Here is a 13,449-nt window from a genome sequence, read left to right as displayed (position 1 = left end):
GCAGCCTGTGCCATGGGGTAAACAATGCTGGGGAACCGATTGCGGTACCGCACACGCGTCTACTCATCTGAGTTTGTAGCTGTACTGAGCAGCTGGGTGTGGCTTCATACAAGTGGGCGTGACTTGACTGTGAACTGTACTTTGGTAGCAGCAATCTCCTTCAGGCAGCCTGAACCACTGTCCACTACTGATGACTCTCCAGTGCCCCCATAATAGTCCCCTAAGAGAATCCCGCACTGTCCACTACTGATGACTCTCCAGTGCCCCCATAATAGTCCCCTAAGAGAATCCCGCACTGTCCACTACTGATGACTCTCCAGTGCCCCCATAATAGTCCCCTAAGAGCATCTCGCACTGTCCACTACTGATGACTCTCCAGTGCGCTCAGGATTAGCACAGCATCAATGATGTGTTAATTTTTTTTCATGGGGGGGGTGATGCCGTGCTAATCCTGAGCGCCTCTGCTCTGGCACTAGTTTGTGTGACCGTGACACTGACATGATGGAGCCTGGAGGGAGGGCCGGGGGGGACAATGTAAATGTCTGTACTCTGTATGTGACATGGGAATGGGGCCAGGCCCCCCCCCCCCCCCCCCCCCCCCCGGCCGACCCTTCCTGGCGGCCTGGCCCCATTCCCATGAAAGGAAAAATAAGGTAAAAAAACATCTACCATATGCACAGGAGGTGGGTGCGGTAGGTGCATTGCGTGTTTGCGTGGGAGCTCTGGAAGGGGTGGTGGGAGGCCCGATAGATATGTGGGGGCTGGGGGGGCCCATAATTTTTTTTTGCTATGGGGCCCATGCATTTCTAGCTACGCCCCTGTCCTAACCTCAGTGTCTGAGGAAAGGGATTTAGGGGTCATTATTTCAGAAGACTTAAAGGTAGGCAGACCATGTCATAGAGCAGCAGGAAATGCTAGCAGAATGCTTGGGTGTATAGGGAGAGGCATTACCAGTAGACAGAGGGGGGCGCTCATGCCGCTCTACAGGGCACTAGTGAGACCTCATGTGGAGTATTGTGCGCAGTACTGGAGGCCATATCTCCAGAAGGATATAGATACTCTAGAGAGAGTTCAGAGAAGAGCTACTAAACTGGTCCATGGATTGCAGGATAAAACTTACCAGGAAAGATTAAAGGACCTTAATATGTAGAGCTTGGGAGAAAGACGAGACAGAGGGGAGATGAGAGAGACTGCTAAATACATAAAGGGAATCAACTCGGTAAAAGAGGAGAGAATATTTACAAGAAGAAAAACTGCTACAAGAGGACATAGTTGTAAATTAGAGGGGCAAAGGTTTAATAGTAATATCAGGAAGTATTACTTTACTGAGAGTAGTGGATGCATGGAATAGCCTTCCTGCAGAAGTGGTAGCTGCAAATACAGTAAAGGAGGAGTTTAAGCATGCATGGGATAGGCATAAGGCCATCCTTCATATAAGATAGGGCCAGGGGCTATCCATAGTATTCAGTATATTGGGCAGACTAGATGGGCCAAATGGTTCTTATCTGCCGACACATTCTATGTTTCTATTTATTATACTTCAGAGCTGCACTCACTACTCTGCTGGTGCAGTCACTGTGTATATACATTACTTATCCTGTACTGATCCTGAGTTACATCCTGTATTATACTCCAGAGCTGCACTCACTATTCTGCTGGTGCAGTCACTGTGTACATACATTACTTATCCTGTACTGATCCTGAGTTACATCCTGTATTATACTCCAGAGCTGCACTCACTATTCTGCTGGTGCAGTCACTGTGTACATACATTACTTATCCTGTACTGATCCTGAGTTACATCCTGTATTATACTCTAGAGCTGCACTCACTATTCTGCTGGTGCAGTCACTGTGTACATACATTACTTATCCTGTACTGATCCTGAGTTACATCCTGTATTATACTCCAGAGCTGCACTCACTATTCTGCTGGTGCAGTCACTGTGTACATACATTACTTATCCTGTACTGATCCTGAGTTACATCCTGTATTATACTCCAGAGCTGCACTCACTATTCTGCTGGTGCAGTCACTGTGTACATACATTACTTATCCTGTACTGATCCTGAGTTACATCCTGTATTATACTCTAGAGCTGCACTCACTATTCTGCTGGTGCAGTCACTGTGTACATACATTACTTATCCTGTACTGATCCTGAGTTACATCCTGTATTATACTCCAGAGCTGCACTCACTATTCTGCTGGTGCAGTCACTGTGTACATACATTACTTATCCTGTACTGATCCTGAGTTACATCCTGTATTATACTCCAGAGCTGCACTCACTGTTCTGCTGGTGCAGTCACTGTGTACATACATTACTTATCCTGTACTCATCCTGAGTTACATCCTGTATTATACTCCAGAGCTGCACTCACTATTCTGCTGGTGGAGTCACTGTGTACATACATTACTTATCCTGTACTGATCCTGAGTTACATCCTATATTATACTCCAGAGCTGCACTCACTATTCTGCTGGTGCAGTCACAGTGTACATACATTACTTATTCTGTACTGATCCTGAGTTACATCCTGTATTATACTCCAGAGCTGCACTCACTATTCTGCTGGTGGAGTCACTGTGTACATACATTACTTATTCTGTACTGATCCTGAGTTACATCCTGTATTATACTCCAGAGCTGCACTCACTATTCTGCTGGTGGAGTCACTGTGTACATACATTACTTATCCTGTACTGATCCTGAGTTACATCCTATATTATACTCCAGAGCTGCACTCACTATTCTGCTGGTGCAGTCACTGTGTACATACATTACTTATCCTGTACTGATCCTGAGTTACATCCTATATTATACTCCAGAGCTGCACTCACTATTCTGCTGGTGCAGTCACTGTGTACATACATTACTTATCCTGTACTGATCCTGAGTTACATCCTGTATTATACTCCAGAGCTGCACTCACTATTCTGCTGGTGGAGTCACAGTGTACATACATTACTTATCCTGTACTGATCCTGAGTTACATCCTGTATTATACTCCAGAGCTGCACTCACTATTCTGCTGGTGCAGTCACTGTGTACATACATTACTTATTCTGTACTGATCCTGAGTTACATCCTGTATTATACTCCAGAGCTGCACTCACTATTCTGCTGGTGGAGTCACTGTGTACATACATTACTTATCCTGTACTGATCCTGAGTTACATCCTGTATTATACTCCAGAGCTGCACTCACTATTCTGCTGGTGCAGTCACTGTGTACATACATTACTTATCCTGTACTGATCCTGAGTTACATCCTGTATTATACTCCAGAGCTGCACTCACTATTCTGCTGGTGCAGTCACTGTGTACATACATTACTTATCCTGTACTGATCCGGAGTTACCTCTTGTATTATACTCCAGAGCTGCACTCTCTCCTCTTCCCTCGTGCTCGGAGTACTAGGACGCAGGGGAATGTTTTGGATACTGGTTGGGTATACATAGTCCTTTTTACATTCCGCACTTAGACCGTTTCCCAGTCTCTTCATTACGTGGCTGCTGTCAGCCCTTTATTTACATATTGCGAGTGCCTCCGGTATTACATCACAGTGAACTCCAGTGTCTTAAATACGAACCCAAAGCTGGAAAAACAAACCTTTTCCTTTTTATTGGCCGTAAAACGTGTTTTCTCTCAGTTTTCAGGAAGATGCACATAACGTTCTAGCAGAGCTGAGTTTGTCATCTCACAGTGATAGGATGATGTGTCGTACAGTTTGTCTGGGAACCTAGTCAAGTGCAAATTATTGTCCCATAGGGATAACGTGCTGTCCAGGAGCGGGGCGATGTTTGTTCTTGATGCTTTCAGTTATATTTCCCAAAGTGAAATTCTGCAAATTGTCTTGAAACCATATTTTCTTCCGTTTAATGTATACAGCCTATATGCAGACCTATGTGTCTCCATGGGTTACCGACCGGCTGCAAACAAATCCCATGGGGGGAACTTTTAATATTCGAAGTCAGACTGCGTTGGCGTACTTTAGCAAATGTTACGTGTTTGAAAAATGTATCTCATCCTTAAACCTAAGGGCTCGTGCACACAAACATATTTTTGGGCCACATCCGATCCGCATTTTCTGGATGCCGACCCATTTACTTCAATGGGGCAGTAAAAGATGCATCCGTATGTCCGTTCCGCGGCCCTGCAAAAAAATAGAACATGTCCTACACTTGTCTGTTTTACTGACCAAGATAGGACAGTTCTATTGGGGGCAGGACGTTCTGTTCAAAATCTGTAACACACACATCCATGATCTGCAGACTTCAAAAATGCCACCAGCCGTGTGATTGAGCCCTAACACTTTCATTTAGAAAAGCGACTCCGGTTTTTCCCTCCTACTGGAGCGCGATTGGGCCTTTATATTTTTTTTATGTCCCATTGACAAATCTGGGGTGAAATTCATTCACATAGCCGATCGCACCCACTTTACCAAAACTGGAGCATCAATAAAATGCAATACCTCACTGCAGGCTCTGACTACAGGGTTTGTAGTCTGTTACCATGGAGACACAGAGACGCTGTTTATATACACAGAGCAGCGGGAGATTCATTGTGTCTATTTGCAGATCTGCTTCATGTTCCTATTTTTGATAAATCGGGGCTCAGTCAGAGGAGCGATGTTCACGTCTGGGCGCACACGGACTGATTGTTGACCCTTTATGGCCCTGTTCACATGTGCGATTCTTGACCTGTGCGGAGAAAGTCGCAGCATGCACCGTTTATTGATGGGTGCCTGATAAAAACGGACATTACATCGACGCCATCCGCATTCAGCTCGTTTAATACAAGGATGTTTTTTGCTGGTACAAGGACACAGTCGCTCAGAGCCTAAAAGCAATAAAAAATGGTTGCAAAATATACCCAGCCTTAAATGACCCCCCATCTCTATGCAGGACCTCTGCCATCATGGCGGTTGGAGCTGGTACGAGGCCGGTGCTCCTTAAATGTTACCGATGAGGCCATAATTACCAGGAAATGACATCGGCTCTTATGAAATTTGTAAAATTCCAATTGAAAGTATAAAACCTATAAACCGCGCAGTGAGGGGTTCGGCAGGTGGTCACTTACATCGCTTCTGTAGCCACAGATCCTGCAGTATGCGAGGACACACACATACATTCAACGTTAAAGGGGAACGCCACTTAGACTGGCAGAAAAGAGCCTAAGCTGCACATCTGGCCCTTTAACGTCAGAATCGGTAATGGTCCCATCTCACAGACCCTCAGCTATTTTCCCTGATGTCCACTACAGGTGGAGTGCCCCCTTAGATTTTACACTTATTCATCCCTTTCATATCCTGCTGTTAGTTTCCTTCTGTTTCTGAAGCCACGATGGGCACCTCTGTGTCTCTAAATGTCCAGTAGCTCGGCCCTCGCCTCCGTCCAGAGATTTATGAAGACCCCAGCTGTCCACGCTTGTCGTCCAGCTCCTGTGTCGGCTATTTCTAGTCGGTGACCCTCCTATTATCTATAGCAGCGTACCATGGCGTCTATCCGGACAGGCGCTGGCATCGGCCGGCTTGTCATGTAGGCGCTCGTACACATTAGTAAAGGCTGAACCCAGCAGTTTCTCCGGGGCAGACAACCAGCTAATGGCTTTTGGCTTCTCCACACTTTTCACCTCCCAATGGCAGATCTCAGAAGAAACGAATGATTGAGCAGGTTGTTTGATTTCGGCAAGTGGTGTCTCTTCAGTAGTGACGGGTGAAGCCGAGGAATCGCCCGAGACCTGGAGAGATGAGCTGCCGGTGCTGATCGTACATGAGCAGGAATACAAGGTCCTCCGGGGGTTGTAACATCCATTATGGTCCGGGAAACAACGGGACCTGTCTGTCCTAAATGAATCCATGTCGGGCCCGTGCCCATCTCCCGCCCGTGCCCATCTCCCACCCTTGCCCATCTCCCACCCTTGCCCATCTCCCACCCTTGCCCATCTCTCCAATGTCCCCCGCCTAGGGCCCACCGTACGGATACATTCCAATATTACCTGCTCACTCAGCAGCCAGATGCTACCAGATGATTGAATACGGGGGTCCCTGCAGCAACTTTGAGAAGGTATAAAAATAAATATCGGCACAGTCAGTGAAGATGTGGGTGCAATCACTCGGGGCCCTGGGCAATGGGGCCACTGAATATCCAGTAATAAAGAAAGACAAGGCTCCACTCCAGAATTCAGTGAAAAAGAAAAAGGGGGGGGGGTGGATCCGGTTTATTCCGCTGCAACGTTTCAGCCCAGCGCAGGCCTGCAGCTTTAGTTCTCCATCCGTGTACCTTCTTTGTGATTGGGTTTTGCCAACATGGAGACCTGCAGTGTGCCCTCGGGCACATCATGGACGCAGTCCACCTAACCGCTGATATCTGTATCACCTTCCACCAGGGACCGTGTCAATTACACTGCAGGAAAAGCTGCCCAGAAGCAATGATTTCAATGTCCACATCAACTGTGCTTTTATCCAATGAATAACCGTTTGCAGGTTCATCTGGTGATAAGCGGCGCCTTTATTCGGGCCACTTATCCGGAACGAGCATTTGTGCCTGATAACTGACACAAGTAATGGCCTTATTGACCCCTGGCCGGGGCCACATCTGGACTTATTGTAGCAATTTTGATTGATTTTGAAGAGGACCGGTCGCCCCTCCTGACAAATCCTTTGCACTTCATTGTAAATCAATTAAAAGTGCCAGCCCCGGGCCATAGAAATGGGTGGGGTCCAGTTTAGTTTAAGGGCTCGTGCTTGTGTGATGCCCGTTGCCGTATTGCGGACCGCATTTGCGGATCCGCAATACATGGGCACCATTCTGTGGATATTCCTATTTTTTTTATGGGTCCGCAAATCCGGAGATGCGGAACAGAACGGAACACTACGGAGTGCTTTCTGGGGTTCTGTTCTGTGCTTCCGCACCGCAAAAAGATAGAACTTGCTCTATCATTTTGTGGAATGGAAGGATCGCGGACCGATTCAAGTGAATGGGTCTGCGATGGCCATGTGTCTGCCCCACGGACGGTGCCCGTGCTTTGCGGACCGCAATTTGCGGTCCACAGCACGGGCATGGGCTTCACACGTTCGTGTGAACAAGCCCTAAGCCTCATTCACGCGTCTGTGCTCAAATCCGTGAGAAGGTGGTCAGTGATGCATCTGTGAAGGATCCGTGTTGGGTCCGTGTGTCCGTTTTTTGCTGTCCGTGTGCCATCCGTTTTTCACTGACACTGAACAGCAGAAAAATAATTTTCAAAGCATCTCTTCCTAATGAGGCTACTTTCACATCTACGCTTTCCCTTTCCGCTATTGAGATTCGTCATAGGATCCCAATAGCGGGGGGGGGGGGTCAGTTTTGTCCCCATTCATTGTTAATGGGGACAAAACTGAGCTGAACGGAGCGCTCCAGAATGTATTCCCTTCCGTTTGGTTGCGTCTCCATCGTGGACAGAATAACACTTCAAGCAGCGTTTTCTTTTCTGTCCATGATGTGGTGCGAAGCAAGACGGATCCGTCCTGACATACAATGTCCCCCATAGACTTTCAGTGGAGCTCATGACGGATCCGTCTTGGCTATGTTAGGGATAATACAGCCGGATCTGTTTAAAACGGATGCAGACGGTTGTATTATCAGTAACTGAAGCGTTTTCGCAAAACTCATACGGTCATGTGTATGAGTGTTGAGCCCCGCGGTGCACCCAGGGGTTATAGACAGAGAGGAGCAGGACTGCAGAGGAGCCGCCCAATGGTTACTTTGTATCAAACGTTTCCCAATGTTTTGATACAATTACTACAAAGTATCATCTGCTGCCTCCTTGTTTTCAACCCTCATGTCTGGGGCTCTGGCCAGAAAGATTAGCAATAAAATGTGTTATCTAAGACTTTCCCACTTGCGGCAGAGGATTCCGGCAATCCGGACGCAAACTGATGGCATTTGTCAGACAGATCCGGATGCGTATCCATCTGACAAATGCATTAAAATACCGGGTCCGTTTCTCCGGTGTCATCCGGAAAAACTGATCGGATATAACATTTTTTTTTTGCATTGTTAAAGGTCTGTGCATGCGCAGACCTGAAAGCCGAGTCCGTTTTGCCAGAACACTTAATGCCGGATCCTGTATTCCCTCAAGTGATCAGTTATTTTGGCCGGACAGAAAACTGAAGCTGCTGCGCTATTTTCTCCGTCCAAAAAACGTAAGAGAGACTGAACTGAGCGGATCGCTCTCCATTCAGAATGCATTAGGATAAAACTGATCAGTTCTTTTCCGGTATTGAGCCCCTGTGACTGAACTCAGCGCCGGAAAAGAAAACCGCTCGTGTGAAGGTGCCCTGAGGCTGTATTTCTGGAGTTCATTGTGTGCAGTCGGTGAATTCCTATTTGATCCTGGGCTGAGCCAATTCTTCATATTTCAGTGATTTTGTGTAAAACAGGGGTGCACAGCCTTTTCTGGTTAGGGGCCACATTGTCTGGCCTCATGCACACGACCGTTCCGTTTTTTGCAGTCCGCAAACCACGGATCCACAAAAAATGGAAGCCGCCCGCGTGCATTCTGCAATTCCCATTCTAGAAATGCCTATTCTTGTCCGCAAAACGGACAAGAATAGGATATGTTGTGGTTTTTTTTTTTGCGGGGCTACGGAACGGAGAAACGGATGCGGACAGCACACGCATCTTTTGTGGCCCCATTAAAGTGAATAGGTCCGCACCCGACCAGCAAAAACTGCAGTTCGGATGAGGACCCGAACAATGGTCGTGTGCATGAGGCCTCAGACTAAACCAACCATAAGGGCCGAAAATAAAATTTTAAAGGAGTATTACCAACTATAGTAATAATAATAACCTTTATGTAGCGCCAACATATTCCGCAGCGCTTTACAATTCAGGAAATACCGAATTTATGGCGTATTGAACGTACAATATAAACCATAAATGTCTCCCTTCCAAGACTCCCATCTAATGGGGGAATACATGAGAAATGAATGTGAGCAGCCGTCCGACTCCCATGTCGGTCAGCAGATGGTTGGGGGCCCCTTGGTGTAAAATGTCCTGATTGCGTTTGCAGCGGTGAGGTTGTCGTGCGTCCGGCGCAGCGAGGTAGATCCAGGGCTATTTGTTTGTCCCGTGAAGCTGCCAGCGTCTTCTCTGGGGAGGGGGCAGGATTCGCCTTTCCTTGTTTAGATGGAAACTCCATGTGTCTCTGAACGGGAACATTTCTGCAGGAGGATAAATAGTTCCGTGAAGTTTCTGGCACTGAGCTAGTGACAACCTTCTGAGGGGGGTCTTCTGACAACTGACACCCAGGTGCAGCAGCACAACCTCCTTGACCTTCAAAGTCAGGCATTGTGAGGATTATACAAAGCTAAAGAGATGAGTACGAGAAGACGTCTCGGTCCGTCCTCTGATGTTCTCACCTCACTGGGCCTGTGCTGGATGGGGACCCCCGGGACTGTCCCTGCAGGTCCTCGGATCAGCTACCTTCAGCTGCTGTGAAACTACAACTCCCAGCATGCAAACATACTTGGCTGTTCTTCTAATTCCCATAGAAGTGAACCTCTCTACCTCCCCAGAAATGAGAAGTTCGCTCAGTTTTCTCCCTCTTTATCCCTTTTACTTGAACCTTGGACCCATTCCCCACCTTTTGGGAATACATTCTCGCGTGTCGCACCCACCACCTGTTACACCCGTAGCCTAAAGGGGCTGTCTGAGATTAGGAAAAAAGGATGGATTTTCTTTCCGTAACCAGCGCCACTCTTGTTTACAGGCTGTGTTTGGTATTGCAGCTCATTCCAATTGACTTGAATGGGTCCTAGCTGCAATACCAAAGACAGCCACTAGACAAGAGTGGCGCTGCTGACCCTCATCTCCCAGCCCCTTTAATGTATGGCGGCCGCTCTATAGGTAGGCACCGGTCATTTTTAATGTAGTCTATCGATATGTGAGACGCAGTATATGTGAATGCCCCCCCCATCCACAGCAACTCTCATCGGGTTGGCGTGAGAGGTGGCTCCGATGAGAAGCGGCTGCAGATAAGAAGAGATGAGAGAACGCTTTCTGCCATATTAGGAAGCTGCTCAGTCCTCCCGGGCGCTGCGGTTCTGGCTCCATCCTCTGCTTTCCTGTGGGGAGGGTGGAAAAATTTAAAAAACAGCGCCACACTTGTCTACAGGTTGTACCTGGTATTGTACTTTATTGAAATTAATTGGGATGAGCTGCAATACCACATACAACCTGCGGCGCTGTTTTTGGAAGTAAAGCTGCCATGGACAATCCCTTTAAAGTGGCCCCCCCCCCCCCCCCCCCCCCGAGTGGCCAGCCTGAAGAGGATCTAGCAGAACAATTTGAGCAATGATTGTCGATATCTCTGGATCCATGTGAGGTGCAGGGCTGGTTCTAGCTTTAGTAGAAGAGTAACGTCATGTACTATATGATGTCTGATTATAATTTTTTACCTTCATCATGGAGCGGGGGGACCCCTTTAAGTTTTGCTTTAAAGCCTGAGACGTGTCTTGTAGTTGGAATGAAGTGGCCTGAGCGGAGAACAGACTGTGCCCGATCTGTAGACGTGTTTCACAATGGTCGGCCTTCCCGTGCGTGACGGGAACAATCTTATCCGAATGGTAACCAGATCATTCCTCATCCTTGGGTCAATACACTTCAGGACTTTCCCACCGCGGCAGGTACCGTCTGTGCAGTATCTCGAGCGTCCTGACCTACTTGGGTCGAAATAAAATGCCCACATTATTAAATTACCAAACGCCAATTAGTGAGGCTGAGCAGCAGAGCATCCTGGGAATGCTTAACTTTCTCCCACACAATGACATTTATCATATGGGCCTGGAGATGGTGGGAATCGTAACGCTTGGCTTCAAGGTGCGGCATTCAGTGCTGTTTTGGGTGGTCTTGTGTGGGGGAGCAGAAGTGACAACTACTCTGACAATGTCCTGGAGGATATTGTATAGTACACCCCCCCCCCCCCCCCCCCCACGTGTTCCTGGTCACAACAGCAGAGTGCAAAATCAGATTTAAATGGGTTCCTTCTAAAGCGGCACCACACCTGTCTACAGGTCGTATGCAGTATTGAAGTGGAGCAGAGATGCTATAACAGTACCAGTTGGCCATGGTGCCAGCTAGCCACAATCTCCTCGTAATAGGCCCAGATATCCACAATGCCCCCTAACCACTGTTCCCCCAACAAGAGCTGATGTATATGGTGCTGGAAAGATTGGGTGGGGGTGGGAGAAGAAATATGGGGCCACCTCCTAGAATAGAATTGGCAGGGTTATGAAGGGATCTAGGTGTTTGTGTTAAGACTACATTGCTCAACTTATATACGTTCATGTCAATGGTCACTGTATCCTGAGCGGCCACCGCTTGACCAAGGTACAGTATGGGCTACTCGTGTCAAGCCCCTTTAGATAATCTGAGGTCTCTGTAGAGATGCAGGGCTGGTGGGCAGTCAGAGTCTTCCATGTCCACAGGCAGGAGTCTGATGGATGGCAGTATACCAGTACCGGAGACTCTTATTGAATGCCCGTGGTCATTTTTGGATGTTCCCATATCATACATGCATTCACAAACGTTGCTGTAGCTGTTGAGCGTTACATATTTTGTACTTGGACAATATTGACTGCATTGATGAAGATTAATTTGTTTCTGTGTTTCCAACAGGAGCCCGAGCATACTGAACTCAAGATGATGGGAGAAGATCCCAACTCAACGATGACCATGGTTATTAACACCAAAGCATCTCCAAAAAATGAATGCGTAGACTTGGAACAGTTTCAATGGCTCTTTACCTACCAACCCCCGTACATGTGGTTCATCTTCGTCTTGGGCTTCATAGAAAACTTTTTTGTCATCTCAGTCTTTATCCTTCACAAGAGTCGCTCCACAGTGGCCGAGATCTACCTGGGGAATATGGCAGCTGCCGATTTGATTTTTGTCAGCGGCCTACCATTCTGGGCTATATACATCACCAACCATTTCTACTGGCCATTTGGAGCCTTTATGTGTGTGGCCGTCAACTCACTGATCCAAATCAACCTTTACAGCAGCATTTATTTCCTCATGATGGTTAGTGTTGACAGATATCTGGCTCTGGTGAAGACCATGTCTGTTGGTCGCTTGAGAAGACCCTGGTGGGCAAAGGTGAACTGTGCAATCATCTGGATTTTCTCATTTGTGTTAAGCATGCCCACCATGGTGTTCCGAAAGGTGATGTTCATCGAAGACTTTAATACCACTGCCTGTATTACAAAACTACCGTCTCCAGACTGGTACATTGCCATAAATATCATTATGAATGTTCTTGGCTTCTTGGTGCCGTTGGTCGTCATCGCCTTCTGTACATTGCAAATTATTTGTGTTTTGAGGAACAACGCAATGCAGCAGTTCAAGGATGTCAACAAGGAGAAGAAGGCCACTTGGCTGGTCTTGTCCGTGCTCTTGGTCTTCATAGTGTGCTGGCTTCCCTTCCATATTTGCACCTTTATTGACACATTGGAACGGTTTGGCGCCTTCCCTACGTGTGTGGTGAGATCCGTTAATCATATTTTTAACCAGATCTCAACTTACATTGGATTCAGTAACAGCTGTATCAATCCGGTCCTGTACATCATGGTTGGGAATAACTTTAGGCAAAAAGCTGTTGATGTCTACTGTGGGCTTCTACGTAAAGGAGGATATAACAGAAGGAAGTCATCATTCCCGACAGATGAAACCACCGTCAACTCAACACAGACTTCACTCCCCATGGGATTTAACAAGAAATAATCAATTGCTTGAATCTCCTATCGCAACTTTTTGACTTCAGTGTTTTTAGCCTTATTTCATATTTATTTGATTGCCTTGAAGGGAAGCAGTCTACACTGTGTGAAGATCACATCTGAGGACATATTGTACTTGGAACATTTGACCAGAGGACCAATTCAGTTAAAGGATCCACAAATGTTCAGGACCCCCTGAGAGTTGAAAAACCAAAATGACCTGCAAGTGCAGCAGGAGCCTGACCCAGTGGCCCACAGCTCTAATTTTCCCACGTGGATTTTGTGTCTTGCTATGTTTAGTGATCATTGCCACTTAAATCCTTCCTCTGAAGGTTCAGAAGATGATATAGGTGGGTATGGAGGTTTCTAATACATAGTAACATAGTACATAAGGCCGAAAAAAGACATTTGTCCATCCAGTTCGGCCTGTTATCCTGCAAGTTGATCCAGAGGAAGGCAAAAAAAAAAAACTGTGAGGTAGAAGCCAATTTTCCCCACTTTAGGGGAAAAAAATTCCTTCCCGTCTCCAATCAGGCATCAGAATAACTCCCTGGACCAACGACCCCTCTCTAGTAGCTATAGCCTGTAATATTATTACGCTCCAGAAATACATCCAGGCCCCTCCTGAATTCCGTTATTGTACTCACCATCACCACCTCCTCAGGCAGAGAGCTCCATAGTCTCACTG

At 47.1% G+C, this 13,449-nt stretch overlaps 1 protein-coding gene across 3 annotated transcripts in view; it reads left to right on the top strand.

The window, feature by feature from the left end:
* The window catches only part of LOC122921832 (B2 bradykinin receptor-like), a 56,620-nt gene extending 43,379 nt beyond the window's left edge, over positions 1-13,241 (top strand). For all 3 annotated transcript variants that reach the window (XM_044272093.1, XM_044272092.1, XM_044272094.1), the window contains one exon: positions 11,665-13,241. In XM_044272093.1, the coding sequence (XP_044128028.1) occupies positions 11,689-12,768 (1,080 nt within the window). In that variant the 5' untranslated portion in view covers positions 11,665-11,688 and the 3' untranslated portion in view covers positions 12,769-13,241. The remainder of the gene's footprint in view (positions 1-11,664) is intronic.
* The last annotated feature ends 208 nt before the right edge of the window (positions 13,242-13,449 follow it).

The sequence above is a fragment of the Bufo gargarizans genome, chromosome 11, assembly GCF_014858855.1.
Source record: "Bufo gargarizans isolate SCDJY-AF-19 chromosome 11, ASM1485885v1, whole genome shotgun sequence".
NCBI classification, from domain to species: Eukaryota; Metazoa; Chordata; class Amphibia; order Anura; family Bufonidae; genus Bufo; species Bufo gargarizans.
The sequence above is the reverse complement of the archived record's forward strand: the minus strand, read 5'-3'. Positions and strand labels throughout refer to the sequence as shown.